We start from the raw sequence: 19916 nt of genomic DNA on the forward strand, positions 1-19916 counted from the left end.
TCGGGATGCAAAGAAAAATCCACAAAATAACTTCAGCTGAAATACAGGACTCTCTGAAAAAAAGTGGTGTGGTTGTTTCAAGATTCACAATAAGGAGGCATCTGAAGAAAAATGGGCTGCATGGTCGAGTCGCCAGAAGAAAGCCATTACTACGCAAATGCCACAAAGCATCCCGCTTACAATACTCCAAACAGCACAGAGACAAGCCTCAAAACTTCTGGAACAAAGTCATTTGGAGTGATGAGACCAAAATATAACTTTTTGGCCACAACCATAAATGTTGCATTTGGAGAGGAGTCAACAAGGCCTATGATGAAAGGTACACCATTCCTACTGTGAAACACGGAGGTGGATCGCTGATGTTTTGGAAATGTGTGAGCTACAAAGGCACTGGAAACTTGGTCAAAATTGATGGCAAGATGAATGCAGCATGCTATCAGAAAATACTGGAGGAAAATTTGCACTCATCAACCCGGAAGCTGCGCATGGGACGTACGTGGACGTTCCAACATGACAATGATCCAAAACACAAGGCCAAGTCGACCAGTCATTGGCTACAGCAGAACAAAGTGAAGGTTCTGGAGTGGCCATCTCAGTCTCCTGACCTCAATATCATCGAGCAACTCTGGGGAGATCTCAAACGTGCAGTTCATGTAAGACAGCCCAAGAATTTACAGGAACTGGAGGCTTTTTGCCAAGAAAAATGGGCAGCTTTACCATCTGAGAAAATAAAGAGCCTCATCCACAACTACCACAAAAGACTTCAAGCTGCCATTGATGTTAAAGGGGGCAATACACGGTATTAAGAACTGGGGTATGTAAACTTTTGATCAGGGTCATTTGGGCAGTTTCTGTTGTCATTATGATTTAAAAATAAGAATTTACTTACCGATAATTCTATTTCTCGTAGTCCGTAGTGGATGCTGGGGACTCCGTAAGGACCATGGGGGATAGCGGCTCCGCAGGAGACTGGGCACAAAAGTAAAGCTTTAGAACTACCTGGTGTGCACTGGCTCCTCCCCCTACGACCCTCCTCCAAGCCTCAGTTAGGATACTGTGCCCGGACGAGCGTACACAATAAGGAAGGATTTTGAATCCCGGGTAAGACTCATACCAGCCACACCAATCACACCATATAACTTGTGATCTAAACCCAGTTAACAGCATGATAACAGAGGAGCCTCTAGAAAAGATGGCTCACTACAGCAATAACCCGATTTTTTTTTTTTGGTAACAATAACTATGTACCAGTATTGCAGACAATCCGCACTTGGGATGGGCGCCCAGCATCCACTACGGACTACGAGAAATAGAATTATCGGTAAGTAAATTCTTATTTTCTCTGACGTCCTAGTGGATGCTGGGGACTCCGTAAGGACCATGGGGATTATACCAAAGCTCCCAAACGGGCGGGAGAGTGCGGATGACTCTGCAGCACCAATTGAGAGAACTCCAGGTCCTCCTCAGCCAGGGTATCAAATTTGTAGAATTTTACAAACGTATTTGCTCCTGACCAAGTAGCTGCTCGGCAAAGTTGTAAAGCCGAGACCCCTCGGGCAGCCGCCCAAGATGAGCCCACCTTCCTTGTGGAATGGGCTTTTACAGATTTTGGCTGTGGCAGGCCTGCCACAGAATGTGCAAGCTGAATTGTACTACAAATCCAACGAGCAATAGTCTGCTTAGAAGCAGGAGCACCCAGCTTGTTGGGTGCATACAGAATAAACGAGTCAGATTTTCTGACTCCAGCCGTCCTGGAAACCTATATTTCCAGGGCCCTGACAACGTCTAGCAACTTGGAGTCCTCCAAGTCCCTAGTAGCCGCAGGCACCACAATAGGTTGATTCAGGTGAAACGCTGAAAACCACCTTAGGGAGAAACTGAGGACAAGTCCTCAATTCCGCCCTGTCCGAATGGAAAATCAGATAAGGGCTTTTACAGGATAAAGCCGCCAATTCTGACACGCACCTGGCCCAGGCCAGGGCCAACAGCATGACCACTTTCCATGTGAGATATTTTAACTCCACATATTTAAGTGGTTCAAACCAATGTGACTTTTGGAACCCGAAAACTACATTTAGATCCCAAGGTGCCACTGGAGGCACAAAAGGAGGCTGTATATACAGTACCCCTTTCAGAAACGTCTGAACTTCAGGGACTGAAGCTAGTTCTTTTGGAAGAAAATTGACAGGGCCGAAATTTGAACCTTAATGGACCCCCATTTCAGGCCCATAGACACTCCTGTTTGCAGGAAATGTAGGAATCGACCTAGTTGAAAATTCCTCCGTCGGGGCCTTACTGGCCTCGCACCACGCAACATATTTTCGCCAAATGCGGTGATAATGTTTTGCGGTTATATCTTTCCTGGCTTTGATCAGGATAGGAATGACTTCATCCGGAATGCCTTTCTCCTTCAGGATCCGGCGTTCAACCGCCATGCCGTCAAACGCAGCCGCGGTAAGTCTTGGAACAGACAGGGTCCTTGCTGGAGCAGGTCCCTTCTTAGAGGTAGAGGCCACGGATCCTCCGTGAGCATCTCTTGAAGTTCCGGTTACCAAGTCCTTCTTGGCCAATCCGGAGCCACGAATATAGTGCTTACTCCTCTCCATCTTATAATTCTCAGTACCTTGGGAGAGAACACATACAATGACTGGTACACCCACTGTGTTACCAGAGCGTCTACAGCTATTGCCTGAGGGTCCCTTGACCTGGCGCAATACTTGTCGAGTTTTATAAACATGTGGAAGACTTCTGGGTGAAGTCCCCACTCTCCCGGGTGGGGGTCGTGTCTGCTGAGGAAGTCTGCTTCCCAGTTGTCCACTCCCGGAATGAATACTGCTGACAGTGCTATCCCATGATTTTCCGCCCAGCGAAGAATCCTTGCAGCTTCTGCCTTGCCCTCCTGCTTCTTGTGTCACCCTGTCTGTTTACGTGGGTGACTGCCGTGATGTTGTCCGAATGGATCAACTCCGGGTGACCTTGAAGCAGAGGTCTTGCTGAGCTTAGAGCATTGTAAATGGCCCTTAGCTTCAGGATATTTATGTGAAGTGATGTCTCCAGGCTTGACCATAAGCTCTGGAAATTCCTTCCCTGTGTGACTGCTCCCCAGCCTCGCAGGCTGGCATCCGTGGTCACCAGGACCCAGTCCTGAATGTCGAATCTGCGGCCCTCTAGAAGATGAGCACTCTGCAACCACCACAGGAGAGACACCCTTGTGCTTGGTGACAGGGTTATCCGCTGATGCATCTGAAGATGCGACCCGGACCATTTGTCCAGCAGGTCCCACTGGAAAGTTCTTGCGTGGAATCTGCCGAATGGGATTGCTTCGTAGGAAGCCACCATTTTTCCCAGAACCCTTTCATTGATGTACTGAGACTTGGCTCGGTTATAGGAGGTTCCCGACTAGCTCGGATAACTCCCTGACTTTCTCCTCCGGGAGAAACACCTTTTTCTGGACTGTGTCCAGGATCATCCCTAGGAACAGAAGACGAGTCGTCGGAATCAGCTGCGATTTTGGAATATTGAGAATCCAATCGTGCTGCCGCAACACTACCTGAGATAGTGCTACACCGACCTCCAACTGTTCCCTGGATCTTACCCTTATCAGGGAATCGTCCAAGTAAGGGATAACTAAAATTCCCTTCCTTCGAAAGAGTATCATCATTTCGGCCATTACCTTGGTAAAGACCCGGGGTGCCGTGGACCATCCATACGGCAGCGTCTGAAACTGATAGTGACAGTTCTGTACCACAAACCTGAGGTACCCTTGGTGAGAAGGGTAAATTGGGACATGAAGGTAAGCATCCTTGATGTCCCGAGACATCATGTAGTCCCGTTCTTCCAGGTTCGCAATCACTGCTCTGAGTGACTCAATCTTGAATTTGAACCTCCGTATGTAAGTGTTCAAGATTTTAGATTTAGAATCGGTCTCACCGAGCCGTCCGGCTTCGGTACCACAACAGTGTGGAATAATACCCCGTTCCCTGTTGCAGGAGGGGTACCTTGATTATCACCTGCTGGGAATACAGCTTGTGAATGGCTTCCAAAACTGCCTCCCTGTCAGAGGGAGACATCGGTAAAGCCGACTTTAGGAAACGGCGAGGGGGAGACGTCTCGAATTCCAATTTGTACCCCTGAGATATCACCTGAAGGATCCAGGGGTCTAATTGCGAGTGAGCCCACTGCGCGCTGAAATTCATTGAGACGGGCCCCCACCGTGCCTGATTCTGCTTGTAAAGCCCCAGCGTCATACTGAGGGCTTGGCAGAGGCGGGAGAGGGCTTCTGTTCCTGGGAACTGGCTGATTTCTGCAGCCTTTTTCCTCTCCCTCTGTCACGGGGCAGAAATGAGGAACCTTTTGCCCGCTTGCCCACGAAAGGACTGCGCCTGATAATACGGCGTCTTCTTATGTTGAGAGGCGACCTGGGGTACAAACGTGGATTTCCCAGCTGTTGCCGTGGCCACCAGGTCTGAAAGACCGACCCCAAATAACTCCTCCCCTTAATAAGGCAATACTTCCAAATGCCGTTTGGAATCCGCATCACCTGACCACTGTCGTGTCCATAACCCTCTACTGGCAGAAATGGACAACGCACTTAGACTTGATGCCAGTCGGCAAATATTCCGCTGTGCATCATGCATATATAGAAATGCATCTTTTAAATGCTCTATAGTCAATAATATACTGTCCCTATCTAGGGTATCAATATTTTCAGTCAGGGAATCCGACCACGCCAACCCAGCACTGCACATCCAGGCTGAGGCGATTGCTGGTCGCAGTATAACACCAGTATGTGTGTAAATACATTTTAGGAAACCCTCCTGCTTTCTATCAGCAGGATCCTTAAGGGCGGCCATCTCAGGAGAGGGTAGAGCCCTTGTTCTTACAAGCGTGTGAGCGCTTTATCCACCCTAGGGGGTGTTTCCCAACGCACCCTAACCTCTGGCGGGAAAGGATATAATGCCAATAACATTTTAGAAATTATCAGTTGTTATCGGGGGAAACCCACGCATCATCACACACCTCATTTAATTTCTCAGATTCAGGAAAACTACAGGTAGTTTTTCCTCACCGAACATAATACCCCTTTTTGGTGGTACTCGTATTATCAGAAATGTGTAAAACATTTTTCGTTGCCTCAATCATGTAACGTGTGGCCCTACTGGAAGTCACATTTGTCTCTTCACCGTCGACACTGGAGTCAGTATCCGTGTCGGCGTCTATATCTGCCATCTGAGGTAACGGGCGCTTTAGAGCCCCCGACGGCCTATGAGACGTCTGGACAGGCACAAGCTGAGTAGCCGGCTGTCTCATGTCAACCACTGTCTTTTATACAGAGCTGACACTGTCACGTAATTCCTTCCAACAGTTCATCCACTCAGGTGTCGACCCCCTAGGGGGTGACATCACTATTACAGGCAATCTGCTCCGTCTCCACATCATTTTTCTCCTCATACATGTCGACACAAACGTACCGACACACAGCACACACACAGGGAATGCTCTGATAGAGGACAGGACCCCACTAGCCCTTTGGGGAGACAGAGGGAGAGTTTGCCAGCACACACCAGAGCGCTATATATATACAGGGATAACCTTATATAAGTGTTTTTCCCCTTATAGCTGCTGTATTGTTTATACTGCGCCTAATTAGTGCCCCCCTCTCTTTTTTAACCCTTTCTGTAGTGTAGTGACTGCAGGGGAGAGCCAGGGAGCTTCCCTCCAACGGAGCTGTGAGGGAAAATGGCGCCAGTGTGCTGAGGAGATAGGCTCCGCCCCCTTCTCGGCGGCCTTATCTCCCGTTTTTCTGTGTATTCTGGCAGGGGTTAAATTCATCCATATAGCCCAGGAGCTATATGTGATGCATTTTTTGCCATCCAAGGTGTTTTTATTGCGTCTCAGGGCGCCCCCCCCAGCGCCCTGCACCCTCAGTGACCGGAGTGTGAAGTGTGCTGAGAGCAATGGCGCACAGCTGCAGTGCTGTGCGCTACCTTGTTGAAGACAGGACGTCTTCTGCCGCCGATTTTCCGGACCTCTTCTGGCTCTGTAAGGGGGCCGGCGGCGCGGCTCTGGGACCTATCCATGGCTGGGCCTGTGATCGGTCCCTCTGGAGCCAATGTCCAGTAGCCTAAGAAGCCCAATCCACTCTGCACGCAGGTGAGTTCGCTTCTTCTCCCCTTAGTCCCTCGATGCAGTGAGCCTGTTGCCAGCAGGTCTCACTGAACATAAAAAAACCTAAAACTAAACTTTTCACTAAGCAGCTCAGGAGAGCCACCTAGTGTGCACCCTTCTCGTTCGGGCACAAAAATCTAACTGAGGCTTGGAGGAGGGTCATAGGGGGAGGAGCCAGTGCACACCAGGTAGTTCTAAAGCTTTACTTTTGTGCCCAGTCTCCTGTGGAGCCGCTATCCCCCATGGTCCTTACGGAGTCCCCAGCATCCACTAGGACGTCAGAGAAAGAGAGTGTAAACAGTTGTTTGACAATACATGGCTTTACCCAACCACTAACCATAAGTGAAAGAAAAGTGTGCGAGTGATCATTCATATTCTCTGACAAATGACCAGAAAATCACAAATTCTGCTAGGGTATGTAAACTTATGAGCACAACTGTATATAGGGACTGCTGCTACTGACATTCCTCTACGCTGAAAACCAACAGAGTTAAGAGTACAGTATTATGCAGTGAATTGAGGGGTGGGAATTTTGCGGGGAGTCCTGTGCAACAAAGTGAGGAGGTGGGGGTAAATTGAGGGAAGGGGGATTGGTGTATCTGATGGTAAATAGGTAGCAAAAAAAGAAAGAAAATGGGCAAATCATAAAGTGGGTTTAATTACTGCCACTTGTACTGCAACTGGGTAACTCTTCTGCTTTTACAGCTCACAGCGTACGAGCGTGCAACACACCCAGGGGTATATGTAATATCCGTTGGTTTGTCAAAGCTACTGCACAACAGTGGCTTGGACTGACAGACTTGTTTAGCATTAAACACTATTGCTGGTTTATTAAAGCCGTTGCATTGACACGCCGATGGATAGTAGATATACCCGAGTGTGCGACACTCTTGGCAAAAAGATACAGATGACACATTAGGAAGGTTTCTGCAGATAAAACGACAACGTGTTCAGGAGACGGGGGAAGTCTGTGCTGCAGCTGCAGATCATCCGTCACAGCGAGGAAAAGACAACGGTCAAACATTAAATCATCTGCCGCAACAGGACAGGAGAACGTCACAGATACTGCTCAACGTGCTGGGACTTGTAGCTCCACTACAGCTGGCCAGCAGCAGGGTACAAAGTCCTGATGTAACTTGAAAAATGCTCTAGCACATACATTAAAAGATAATTATACTGTATGCTACTACTTGTAATACACAGCTCATCTCCTGAAATGATCTGTGCTGCTGGGAGACTCTGCTACATAGCTCAGTCTGTGGCTTCCTGCTGCCTCCACTCATGCAGCCCTGTTCTCAAGAATACATCATTTATCTCCTGATATACTCTGTGCTACTGAGAAACCGAGCTTCTTCCAGTATATAACTGTCTGTGACCTCCTGCTGCCTCCATTCCCCTCCTCACATAATGTCACATGCAGCCCTGTCCTCACTGGCATATCACTCACCTCCTGATATACTCTGTGCTGCTGGGGGAACCTGCTCCTTCCACTATATAACTCTGTCTGTAGCTTCCTGCTGCCTCCATTCCCCTCCTCACATCATGTCACATGCAGCCCTGTCCTCAATCACAGAAGTGGACTCTTCAAATCTCAAATCAACTCTACAATTAGACTAATATTTCTACTTCAGTTTAGAAAATGAAGGCAAACGGTCGATCGGTCACCTTGAGTGACGCCCCCCTTTTACTGCACCTCCTGCTGTGAAAATTCTGATTATTCGATTGGCTACAAGCTGTTCTAATCCCGCCCACTTCAAAACTGGGGACAAACGGGCATGCAGGAAACCAAAGTGATACTAAACAACCTGACGCTTGTCAAACACAAGTATAAACTCTCCAATGAGAATAGAATGTGTGTAACAGGAGACAGAGGCATCATGCAGGAACAGGTTCTGATTGCAGCGGAGAACGTCTTCTCTGACACACTTGCAGGCAGTGCTGTGCTGAAGGCAAAGAACCAGTCTCCCAAAGGCCACACCACCATTCATTAGTCCGCTCCACACCCAAAGCTCGGAGAAGCGAGAGAAATCAGGCGCCAGCGCGTCATGCCATTAGTGGAAGGAAGGGAGATGCAGGGCACACCAGGGAAAGAGTTCAATCAATCAAACCAGTGATTAGTGCCAGCTCACGCTGCAGCAGGGGTTAATAAACGCATGCTTAGTTGTAACCACAAATAAAAGGCGCTGGTTTTATGTCAACTTACGTATGGTGAGAAATGCATGCCATTCTGTTTTATTGTTCATCGGGACGGACAGTTGTACAATGCAATAACACAAGATTAGAACACAAACTTACAGCAGTACACGTTTACATCTCAAACACACTGCTCGCAATAAGGATGGGGCGACCGGGTGAAAACGACAAGAGCCCCTCTGGTAAACGTATGAAACAGTGATAAGAGTGGAGAAGTGAGCCAGTGGAGAAGTTGCCCATGGCAACCAATCAGCATTGAAGTAACATTTATAATTTGCATACTATAAAATTATACAAAGCAGCGGATTGGTTGTCATAGGTAACTTCTCCACTGGCTCACTTCTCCACTCTTATCACCGCTTCATACATTTACCCCCTTATCCTAGAAATTCCTAATCAGTGCTTTACATGCATGCAGACATGGGGAAGGAAGATTGCCAACGACTGGGATAAGACAAACAGGTTCTGAAGCTTGGGCTACTACGTGATGTGACTGGCTACTTACATGGATAGTATGCTTCAGGCTGCCACAAAGATAATTACATACCCCGACTCATGCATAACCTGTAAACTAACACACGGCCTTATCAGCCCCATGGGATAACTGATGTTTCTAGGTCATCATGATAACCGTTCAGCAGTCATCTACTGATGCGTCCTCAGACACCTACATCTCTATGCCATACGGCAACTGGGCCGCTGCGTGAAGCGCATACATGGATCTCAGACAGGGAACCACCAATCACAGTGTACTAGAGACGCCAGGTTGCAACTTTAATCGCACAGAAATTAGTTTTACACACATACAAAGTTGCAGATGAACCAAAAGCTGCGGACCAGTGTTGCACTAGGCTCTATCCGCAGCAATCTGTGCTGCACGAGTGACGGTGAGAGGAAGGCAAACGGGATCACAATTACACCCTGACCAGGATGGCCAGTCAATCTCAGATGCAAGCGGCTATGCATGACTGCTTGTAACGAACATCGATGCAAATGGCTTCTCCCAAATACAATTAAGTAAGATAGTGTTATAAAAAAAAGTAAAACTGATCACTACACACAAATGGCTCCTTACCAGAGTGGCAGGGTTCCAGGTTGTGGTTGGGGCCGATTTCGGCTGCCAATTGGTCCCTCCTGTTAGTTTCTTCTCCCCGGGCAGACTCCAATGAACATCACTAAAATAAAATGTTAGAAACTATTTAAAAAAAAATTATATATATCCAAAAAGTACTATTTCCGAAAGAAATTAAAATACAAATTTACAGAGATCACACAGATTTAAACAATATTCTCGACACCAATCTCATCAACTCCTACATGATAGGACAGTTAGGACATTGGGGGAGGTGGAGGATGAATACTCCACACACACTACGGAGGGTCCAGCCCTGGTGTGAGCAATAGGGAACTGAGGACACTCACTTCTTTGCTGTTCCATTGCCAATGCCCAGATCTAAGAGAAATAGAGAAATGGGTGAGTACCGCATGTAGCACCTGGGGAGGAGACGACGGTAAGTATCTCTGGTTATACTCACTGCCCACAAGGTTGGCCAGAGAGGAGTCCAAGTCATCTGACACCAGCTTGTTGGGCGGGATGTTGGATAAAGGAAGACTCTGATTATGAGAAGCTACAGTCGGCTTGAGGAGTCCGCCCATATCTTCAAAACCTTACAAGAAAACACAAATCAGACTCAATAGGTAACCAATCATACAGTGATAACAGTATACTGTAACAGGAAACTGGTAACACGCCGCACTATCGCTAATATATATGCAGGGTTGTTAAGAGCTTGGATAGGCCTGGGTGTGAGGGGGGGGGGGGGGCACACTGGCAGGAGATGTCCACACCCATCCCCCAATAGATGCTTGCCAATACAGGTTGAGTATCCCTTATCCAAAATGCTTGGGACCAGAGGTATTTTGGATATGGGATTATTCCGTATTTTGGAATAACTGCATACCATAATGAGATATCATGGTGATGGGACCTAAATATAAGCACAGAATGCATTTATGTTACATATACACCTTATATACACAGCCTGAAGGTCATTTTAGACAATATTTTTTTATAACTTTGTGCATTAAACAAAGCGTGTGTACATCCACACAATTCATTTATGTTTCATGTACACCTTATACACACAGCCTGGGTGTCATTTAATACAATATTTTTAATAACTTTGTGTATTAAACAAAGTTTGTGTACATTGAGCCATCAGAAAACAAAGGTTTCACTATCGCACTCAAAAATGTCCGTATTTAGGAATATTTGGATATGGGATACTCAACCTGTATCATGTTTGCTGCCGCATTGTGACTGCTTAGCCAAGGGCAGATCCAAATGTACTGTAAACCGGGAGACTCACAGAATATATAACGACTATCACAGTACAGACCTCAGTGACAGATACATAATGGTTGCTGTACCACCCTCAGACGCAATCATGACACAAGCTGGTGTTGAAGGACTGACAATTAAATCATTACTCATTAAATACGATGCATTGTAGACATCTTAAACACAAATTATTTAATAATGTAACAAGGTTTTCACAACTATTTTTTTTTTTAAATACTAAAAATTGTGTTCTTACCAGTAGAGTCAACATTTAAGTTAGTGGGGGATCTATTGCCAAAAACAGAGTCAAAGTCAACATTAAGGCCACCAGAGGTCTGTGGTTGAACAGCTAGCGATGGTGTAAACCCTATGAGAGAAAGAAGAGTTAGCAGCTGGCTCCCTATAGCCACCCATCTATACCCCAGTGTTGCAGGTTCCAGTGTCCCCTATTGGATGACTGAGTAAATAACAATACAAATTAAGGATAAGGGGGTGGTGAGCTGAAATGCGCCCATTACTTTAGTCGGGTTTAAGTGCTTTGCGCGCCTAAACTGGAGTATAATGGGTGCAATCAGCACAATAAGTGGGGGCATTTGAATATCGCCCCGCAATCTCCCGTGAATCTAGATGAGAGATCGGTGGTGTGATCACATTTAAACTCCCCCTATTAACTATGCGGGTGGGTAAAAGATACATATTGTACTTCATTTACCAGGAGATCAATATCCCTGCCCTGTAATCCTCGCTAGCGGCATACAGTAATACTTTATGTATGTGTCAAGTTCATCTTTGAAAGTTTATGAAGAACTTCCATTTTTTAGTGATAATAATCCATTAACAGCTGTCGCTGGAGCAATAACGGCTCTGTGTGAGGAACAACAAAAAATATTTATGTTTATGCAGGGTATTATTTTCCTCATAATCCATTAATCAGCATTCATTAGGCTGAACCTCTGCCAAGACTGTAACAGAGAATAGTCTCAAGATCTTCACACATCAGGAGGACGGCGACCGCTGCCAAATGGAGAGTATTAAACACATCAGGAGAACGGCGACCATTGCCAAGCGGAGAATCTCACTGGCATTCTCCCATAGCTCAGTGGCTGAATGTTACTAACCGCAATACACCGTGGTGCCCTATATAACATGTGGCATGCATCACTGTACAGAGAACGCACAGAAAAAAACACATTAGAGTATATGTATAGAATTCTATTTAACGGAAAGCTGTATGCATATTCTTCCTAGGCCAATGTCACCTTACCTCCATATAGGCCGGCTACGGTAGAGGGTTCAGCGTGGAAATGAGACGCATTGTGATAGACTTGGGGCCCACAGAAAGAATCTGCTAATGTAAGTCAGAAAGGGAGAAGAGTTACTATATGTATACACACACACACACACACACACACACACACAGCAGCTTACATACAAAGCTTCACTCACGCTACAATGATGTCGTATCGCACACTACACAAACATAACTCAGGAACATAAACTACAGATGTGCAGCTCCCTAATAATACGGATACAAATCACATCCACCCACAGCACAAAATGTCTGAAGATGGGGAGGGGAGGGGGACAATAATCCAGATAAAACCTTTCCATTTAAACATTGCTTCAAGTATGACATGACACTAAGTGCTGCCACTTCTAGTGCTTCGTGCGTTCATCCCAGTGTCATTAGCTAATATGAAGCACTTGCTGTAGAACGGCGGTGTGTGGTAACTCACATTTATAGATTACAAAGAGAATACAGGAAACTTTTCCACGCTTAAAAAGAGTCCGTCAAAGCTAAAAGTGTGTGACGCTATAGAATATAAGGTAAATGGGAGAGACGGGTTCTCAGATCTCCCTGTATTGGGCCCTCACTGTGCTCCTGTATCCTTCTCTTGTCAAGGCCACTCTGGAATGAGCATAAGAAGCTCGGGGGGAGGGGCACAGACAAAAGGCGGAGCATAAAGGAGAGAGGAGGGGAGGGTGGGACTGTGAATCTGGGTACACACAAGACGATATTTCGGCCGATCCCGTGAATCGGAGAGACGCGTTGGGTACACCATCTAGTGTGTAGCCATGACACGCGCGCTCCTGCAGGTAGCTAGCAACATCCCCCATCGGCCCTGCAGCATTTCCCCCTGCCAGCTCAGGAGGCTGCAAGAAGAACTGTGTGCGCCGGTGGCACTCGCGTCTGAATGCAACAACAATTCAACTGCCCGCGTGGGTGCCCATTACAAAGAGCCAGAGTAACAACTCAATACCCCGTATCCCCCCCCACCCCCACCCCCCACCACAGACTGACCACAGCAGACAATTAGGACTAACCACATGAGATATAGTACTACGGTAGGATGGCACAATGCAGTGACACTATTACAGTTATACAGGCCCTGGTGATAATGTGCTGATGTACCAAGAGCCTAAGGTATTATCTTAATTATACAAATACAGCAATGCCATGAACGGCAGAGAGTACAGCATGATGTACACACATTGGGAGGCAGACCATGGGGTATATGCAATTGTGGTCGAATTGCCGCAAATATCGAAAAACGGGGCATTTTCGACACAAAAAAAATATTCGACAATGCAATACAGTACTTTGACAAAAAAACCTGACTTTTCAGATTCGACTTTTTAAAGTTCTACAGTTGTCAAATTCGACATGTCTGCAATGGTAAAAATGCAGCTTTTCGACAAAAGTATATTCAATTGAAGAATGTCGATTCGACAACAGTGCTTTTCGACAGTAATTTCGTCAATTTCATTCCGCCTCACTTTGCTTGTGGAATCTAATAAAAAAATTAAAAAACATGTTTTTTTGGTGTTTTTTTATTATTGCTAATAGCATATCTATTTATATTATAAGGGATTATGTACTTGGTTTGTCTATTAGGGGACAACTTTTATTTATATATTTTTTAAAATAATATTTTTTTTTAACAGACTAAAATAGAGAGCATGGTTTTCAGTGGGAAGGGGTGGGAATGGGTTAAAATCCAGAAAAATAAATGCGTGGGGTCCCCCCTCCTAAGCATAACCAGCCTCGGGCTCTTTGAGCCGGTCCTGGTTGTAAAAATACGGTGGGGAAAATTGACAGGGGATCCCCCGTATTTTTAGAACCAGCACCGGGCTCTGCGTCCGGTCCTGGTGCAAAACATACGGGGGGACAAAAGACGTAGGGGTCCCCCGTATTTTTAACACCAGCACCGGGCTCCACTAGTCAGAGAGATAATGCCACAGCCGGGGGACACTTTTATATCGGTCCCTGCGGCCCTGGTTTAAATCACTAACTAGTCACCCCTGGCCAGGGTACCCTGGAAGAGTGGGTACCCCTTAAATCAAGGGGTCCCCCCCTCCAGCCACCCAAGGGCCAGGGGTGAAGCCCGAGGCTGTCCCCCCCATCCATGGGCTGCGGATGGGGGGCTGATAGCCTTGTGACAAATAAAAGAATATTGTTTTTTTGCAGCAGAACTACAAGTCCCAGCAAGCCTCCCCTGCAAGCTGGTACTTGGAGAACCACAAATACCAGCATGCGGGGGTAAAACGGGCCCGCTGGTACCTGTAGTTCTTCTGCAAAAAAATACCCAAAGAAAAACAGGACACGCACACCGTGAAAGTACAACTTTATTACATACATGCCGACACACTTACCTTATGTTCACACGCCGACTGTCCACGTCTCCAAGTAGAATCCGGGGTACCTGAAAATAAAATTATACTCACTTAAATCCAGTGTGTCCTATTCTTTTTTTGTAATCCACGTACTTGGCAAAAAAACAAACCGCATACCCGATCCACGCACTGAATTCCCTGAATGCTGAAACCCCCCGTGACTCCTGTCACAGAGGGTCCCTTCAGCCAATCAGGGAGCGCCACGTCGTGGCACTCTCCTGATTGGCTATGCGCGTCTGAGCTGTCAGACAGCGCATCGCACAGCAGCTCCATTATCTGCAATGGTGGGAACTTTGCGGTCAGCGGTGAGGTAACCCGCAATGGTAAGTATGTGTGTGTCGGCATGTATGTAATAAAGTTTTACTTTCACGGTGTGCGTGTCCTGTTTTTATTTGGGTAGGGGGAGGCTTGCTGGGACTTGTAGTTCTGAAAAAAAACACAATATTCTTCTATTTTACACAAGGCTATCAGCCCCCCATCCGCAGCCCATGGATTTGGGGGGGGGGGGGGGGGGAGACAGCATCGGGCTTTACCCCTGGCCCTTGGGTGGCTGGAGGGGTGGGGGGGGGGGGGGGGGGGGACTCTTGATTTAAGGGGTCCCCACTCCTCCAGGGTACCCCGGCCAGGGGTGACTAGTTGGGGATTTAATGCCACGGCCGCAGGGCCCAGTATAAAAGTGTCCCCCGGCTGTGGCATTATCTCTCCAGCTAGTGGAGCCCGGTGCTGGTGTTAAAAAAATGGGGGACCCCACCGCTTTTTGTCCCCCGTATTTTTTGCACCAGGACCGGACGCAGAGCCCGGTGCTGGTTCTAAAAATACGGGGGATCCCGTCAATTTCCCCCCCGTATTTTTACAACCAGGACCGGCTCAAAGAGCCCGAGGCTGGTTATGCTGAGGAGGGGGGACCCCACGCAATTCTTTTTAGGGTTTTTAAAACCATTTTTGTGCCGTCCGAAAAGTCGAATCCAGGACACACTTATCCGTCAATTGGTCCGTTTTTCGACAGCGGGACTGTCAAAACCGTTTTTAATTGAATATGACGGATTCCGGCACCCGCCGGCCGGGATACGACGGTCGAATTGTGTCGAATTTAAAAACGGGCGAAAAAAAGACGCAATTCGTCCGGAATTGCATATACCCCCATGTCGGAATCCAACCTTTCACTACTGAGCAGAGAGGCATTTACTGAGGCACAAATTGCAAGCAGTCTTTCAAAGACAATGCAGTTTATTAATCTAAAAGGAGTTAGTGACAGTGTGACTGTGCCTCAGTGATGTTACTGGTGTCTGCGTAACAGGAAGGGAACCAGTGACAGTGTGACTGTGCCTCAGTGATGTTACTGGTGTCTGCCTAACAGGTAGGGAACCAGTGACAGTGTGACTGTGCCTCAGTGATGTTACTGGTCTCTGGGTAACAGGAAGGGAACTAGTGACAGTGTGACTGTGCCTCAGTGATGTATAAATAGGATTTTGGTTACCTACCGGTAAATCCTTTTCTCGTAGTCCGTAGAGGATGCTGGGGTCCATATTAGTATCATGGGGTATGGACGGGTCCACCAGGAGCCATTGGCACTTTAAGAGTTTTAGAGTGTGGGCTGGCTCCTCCCTCTATGCCTCTCCTATCAGACTCAGTTTAGAAACTGTGCCCGAGGAGACGGACATCTTCGAGAGAAGGATTTAACACAGATAGTGGCGAGATTCATACCAGCTCACACATACAAGGCACATCAAGCTTACTTAGCTTGAAAACTCAGCAACTGCTGAAACATTACTTACCAAGTAACAATGCAGCACTCAACTAAAACGAAGTTGTACTGAACCAGATAACAAGTGCAGGAAAACGAAGCGCTAGGCGGGCGCCCAGCAAACTCTACGGACTACGAGAAAAGGATTTACCGGTTGGTAACCAAAATCCTATTTTCTCTTACATCCTAGAGGATGCTGGGGTCCATATTTGTACCATGGGGATGTACCAAAGCTCCCAGAACGGGAGGGGGAGCGCGGAGGCTCCAGCAGAACTGATGGACTGAACGTCAGATCATCAGAGGCCAAAGTATTGAACTTGTAGAACTTAGCAAACGTGTTCGACTCAGACCAAGTTGCTGCTCGGCAAAGTTGTAATGCCGAGACATCCCGGGCAGCCGCCCAGGAAGACCCCACCTAACGTGTAGAGTGGGCCTTGACAGACGTAGGACACGGCAATCCTGCTGTAGAATTCGCATGCTGGATAGTGAACCTGACCCAGCAAGATATCGTCTGCTTAGTAGCAGGACACCCCATTTTCTTGGGATCATACAGGACAGAGTCCGAATTCCTGTGACGAGCAGTCCTTTTCACATAAATTTTCAGAGCCCTTACAACATCCAAGGACTTTGATGAAATTGAGGAGTCAGTAGCTACTGGCACCACAACAGGTTGGATGACATGAAATGCCGACACAACCTTCATAAGAAACTGCTGACGTGTCCGGAGCTCAGCTCTATCTTCGTGGAAGATCAAGTATGGGCTTTTACACGAAAAAGCCCCAGCTCCGACACACGTCTAGCAGAAGCTACAGCCAACAAAGTGACAGCTTTCCAAGTAAGAAATTTGACTTCAACCAGTCCGATTGGAAAAACTGTAACACCACGTTAAGGTCCCAAGGTGCCGTAGGCGGTACAAAGGGAGGTTGTATGTGCACAACTCCCTTCAAAAAGGTCTGAACATCAGAAAGGACAGACAATTGTTTTTGGAAGAAAACGGATAGGGCCGAAATCTGGACCTTCACAGATACCAACTTTAGGCCCATATCCACACCAGCTTGTAAGAAGAGGAGAAACCGTCATAGTTGAAACTCCACCACACAAAATTTCTTGGACTCACACCAAGATACATATTTTTTCCAGATTCGATGGTAATGTTTAGATGTTACTCCTTTCCTAGCCTGTGTCAGGGTAGGAATAACCTTGTTCGGAATTCCCTTCCGAGCTAGCATCAGGCGTTCAACCTCCATGCCGTCAAACGTAGCCGAGGTAAGTGACTGGAACACCCACAGAGTCACTAGGGCGTCCACCGCCACTGCTGGCGGGTCCCTCGATCTGGAACAATACCGCCGAAGCTTCTTGTTGAGACGAGAGGCCATCATGTCGATCTGGGGTACGCCTTAAAGATCTGTTACCTCCTTGAACACCTCTGGATGGAGAGCCCACTCCCCTGGATGAAGATAGTGTCTGCTGAGGAAGTCCGCTTCCCAGTTGTCTACTCCCGGAATGAAGATTACTGACAGCGCCAACGCGTGCTTTTCTGCCCGGAGGATGATTCTTGTTACCTCTGCCATCGCAGCTCTGCTCTTCGTTCCGCCCTGTAGGTTTATGTAAGCCACTGTTGTCACACTGTCCGACTGCACTTGAATGGCCCGATTTCTCAGAAGATGGGCCGCTTGGAGGAGACCGTTGTAGACAGCTCTTCGTTCCAGAATGTTTATCGGAAGGCGGCTTCCAGACTTGACCACCTTCCTTGGAAGGTTTCCCCTTGAGTGACTGCGCCCCAGCCCCAGAGACTTCATCCGTGGTGAGAAGGTTCCAGTCCTGAATCCCGAACCTGCGGCCCTCCGGAAGGTGAGATAATTGCAGCCACCAGAGGAGTGAAATCCCGGCCTTTGGCGACAGACAAATTCTCTGGTAGATGGGTTCCAGACCATTTGTCTAGGAGATTCAGTTGGAAGGATCGAGCATGAAACCTTACGTACTGCAGAGCCTCATACGAGGCCACCATCTTCCCTAGAAGGCGAATGCACTGATGAATTGACACCCGGGCTGGCTTCAAGACATCCCGGACCATCGTTTGAATCACCAACGCATTTTCCACTCAAAGAAACACCCTCAGCACTTCCGTGTCGAGGATCATTCCCAGAAAGGACAATCTTCTGTTTGGTGCCAAATGTGACTTTGGAAGACTCAGGATCCAACCATGTTTTCTGAGAAACTGAGTCGTGAGTGTTATGGACCGTAACAGCTTCTCCTTGGACGATGCCTTTATCAGCAGATCGTCCAGATACGGAATTATGTTCACCCCCTGTCTGCGGAGGAGAATCATAATTTTCGCCATCACCTTGGTGAATACCCTCGGTGCTGTGGAGAGACCGAATGGGAGGGCCTGGAACTGAAAGTGACATTCCAACAGTGCAAATCGCAGATAAGCTTGATGCGGCAGCCAAATCGGAATGTGGAGGTACGCATCCTTGATATCCAGGGATACTAGGAATTCACCCTCCTCCAGACCTGATATCACCGCCCTTAGGGACTCCATTTTAAACTTGAACTCCCTCAGAAAGGGGTTTAGTGATTTTAAGTTCAGAATGGGCCCGACAGAACCATCCGGTTTCGGTACCACGAAAAGGTTCGAATAGTAACCTTTGTTCTGCATGTGAGGTGGTACTGGCACAATGACCTGTGCCTCCACCAACTTCTGGATGGCTTCCTGCAGGACAGTCCTGTTTGCCAGCAGAGCTGGCAAGCCTGATCTGAAAAATCGGCGAGGAGGGAGATTTTGAAATTCCAGCCTGTACCCCTGAGACACAATATCTTGCACCCAGGGGTCCAGGCCGGAGGACACTCAGACATGACTGAAGTGTCTGAGTCTCGCTCCCACCAGCCCCACCTCCAGAGCGTGCAGTACACCGTCATGCGGAGGACTTTGGTATACCTGAAGCAGGTTTCTGTTCCTGGGAACCTGCAGCCGCAGGGTTCTTGAACTTGGGCCGACCTCCCAGAAAGAAGGTGTTGGACAGCTTTGCCTTTCTGGGCTTGTTAGACCGAAAGGACTGTGGCGTAACTGAAGAAAAGGGCTTCTTCGGAGCAGGTGTAGCTGAGGGAAGGAAGGGTGACTTACCAGCCGTAGCCGTGGAGGTCCACGCATCTAACGCTTCCCCAAAGAGAGCCTGACCTGTGTAGGGTAGGGTCTCCACACTTCTCCTGGAATCCGCGTTGGTAGACCACTGGCGCAACCACAGCCCTCGACGAGCTGATACGGACATGGAGGAAATCCCCGCAGCCATGGAACCCAGGTCCTTCATGGATTCTACCAGAAATCCTGAATGTTACGTAAAAACAATTCAACATCACATTTCTCCATAGTATCCAAATCCTTAAGTAACGTGCCTGACCACTTTACTATAGCTTTGGCAATCCAAGCACTGGCAATAGTGGGACATAATAATACCCCAGAAGCCGTGTACATGGATTTGAGCGTATTATCAATTTTACGATCAGCCGGCTCTTTCAAGGCGGTAGATCCTGGAACAGGTAAAACCACCTTTTTTGAGAGTCTGGATACTGACGCGTCAACAATAGGCGGGTTTTCCCATATTTTCCTATCCTCCACCGGGAAAGGAAACGCTACCAGAACCCTTTTAGGTATCTGGAATTTTTCATCCGGGTTTTCCCAAGCCTTTTCAAATATAGCATTCAATTCCTTTGATGCAGTGAAGCCTCCTCAAACTGCTCGGGTGTTGTATCAGCAATATTTAACACATCCCTAATAGCCTCCATCATCAACTGCAC

General features: G+C 47.5%; 1 protein-coding gene across 13 annotated transcripts in view; it reads right to left on the reverse strand.

Moving 5' to 3' along the window:
• Positions 1–19916, reverse strand: part of PICALM (phosphatidylinositol binding clathrin assembly protein) — a 160821-nt gene that overhangs the window by 8665 nt on the left and 132240 nt on the right. For 7 of the 13 annotated variants that reach the window (XM_063951359.1, XM_063951357.1, XM_063951355.1 and 4 more), the window contains 6 exons: positions 11967–12050; positions 10959–11069; positions 9897–10028; positions 9784–9814; positions 9437–9536; positions 8372–8395 (listed from right to left, as the gene is read on the reverse strand). In XM_063951359.1, coding sequence (XP_063807429.1) covers positions 8372–8395; positions 9437–9536; positions 9784–9814; positions 9897–10028; positions 10959–11069; positions 11967–12050 — 482 coding nt within the window. The remainder of the gene's footprint in view (positions 1–8371; positions 8396–9436; positions 9537–9783; positions 9815–9896; positions 10029–10958; positions 11070–11966; positions 12051–19916) is intronic. The other 6 variants (XM_063951364.1, XM_063951356.1, XM_063951361.1 and 3 more) reach the window with 2 other exon arrangements.

The sequence above is a fragment of the Pseudophryne corroboree genome, chromosome 2, assembly GCF_028390025.1.
Source record: "Pseudophryne corroboree isolate aPseCor3 chromosome 2, aPseCor3.hap2, whole genome shotgun sequence".
NCBI classification, from domain to species: Eukaryota; Metazoa; Chordata; class Amphibia; order Anura; family Myobatrachidae; genus Pseudophryne; species Pseudophryne corroboree.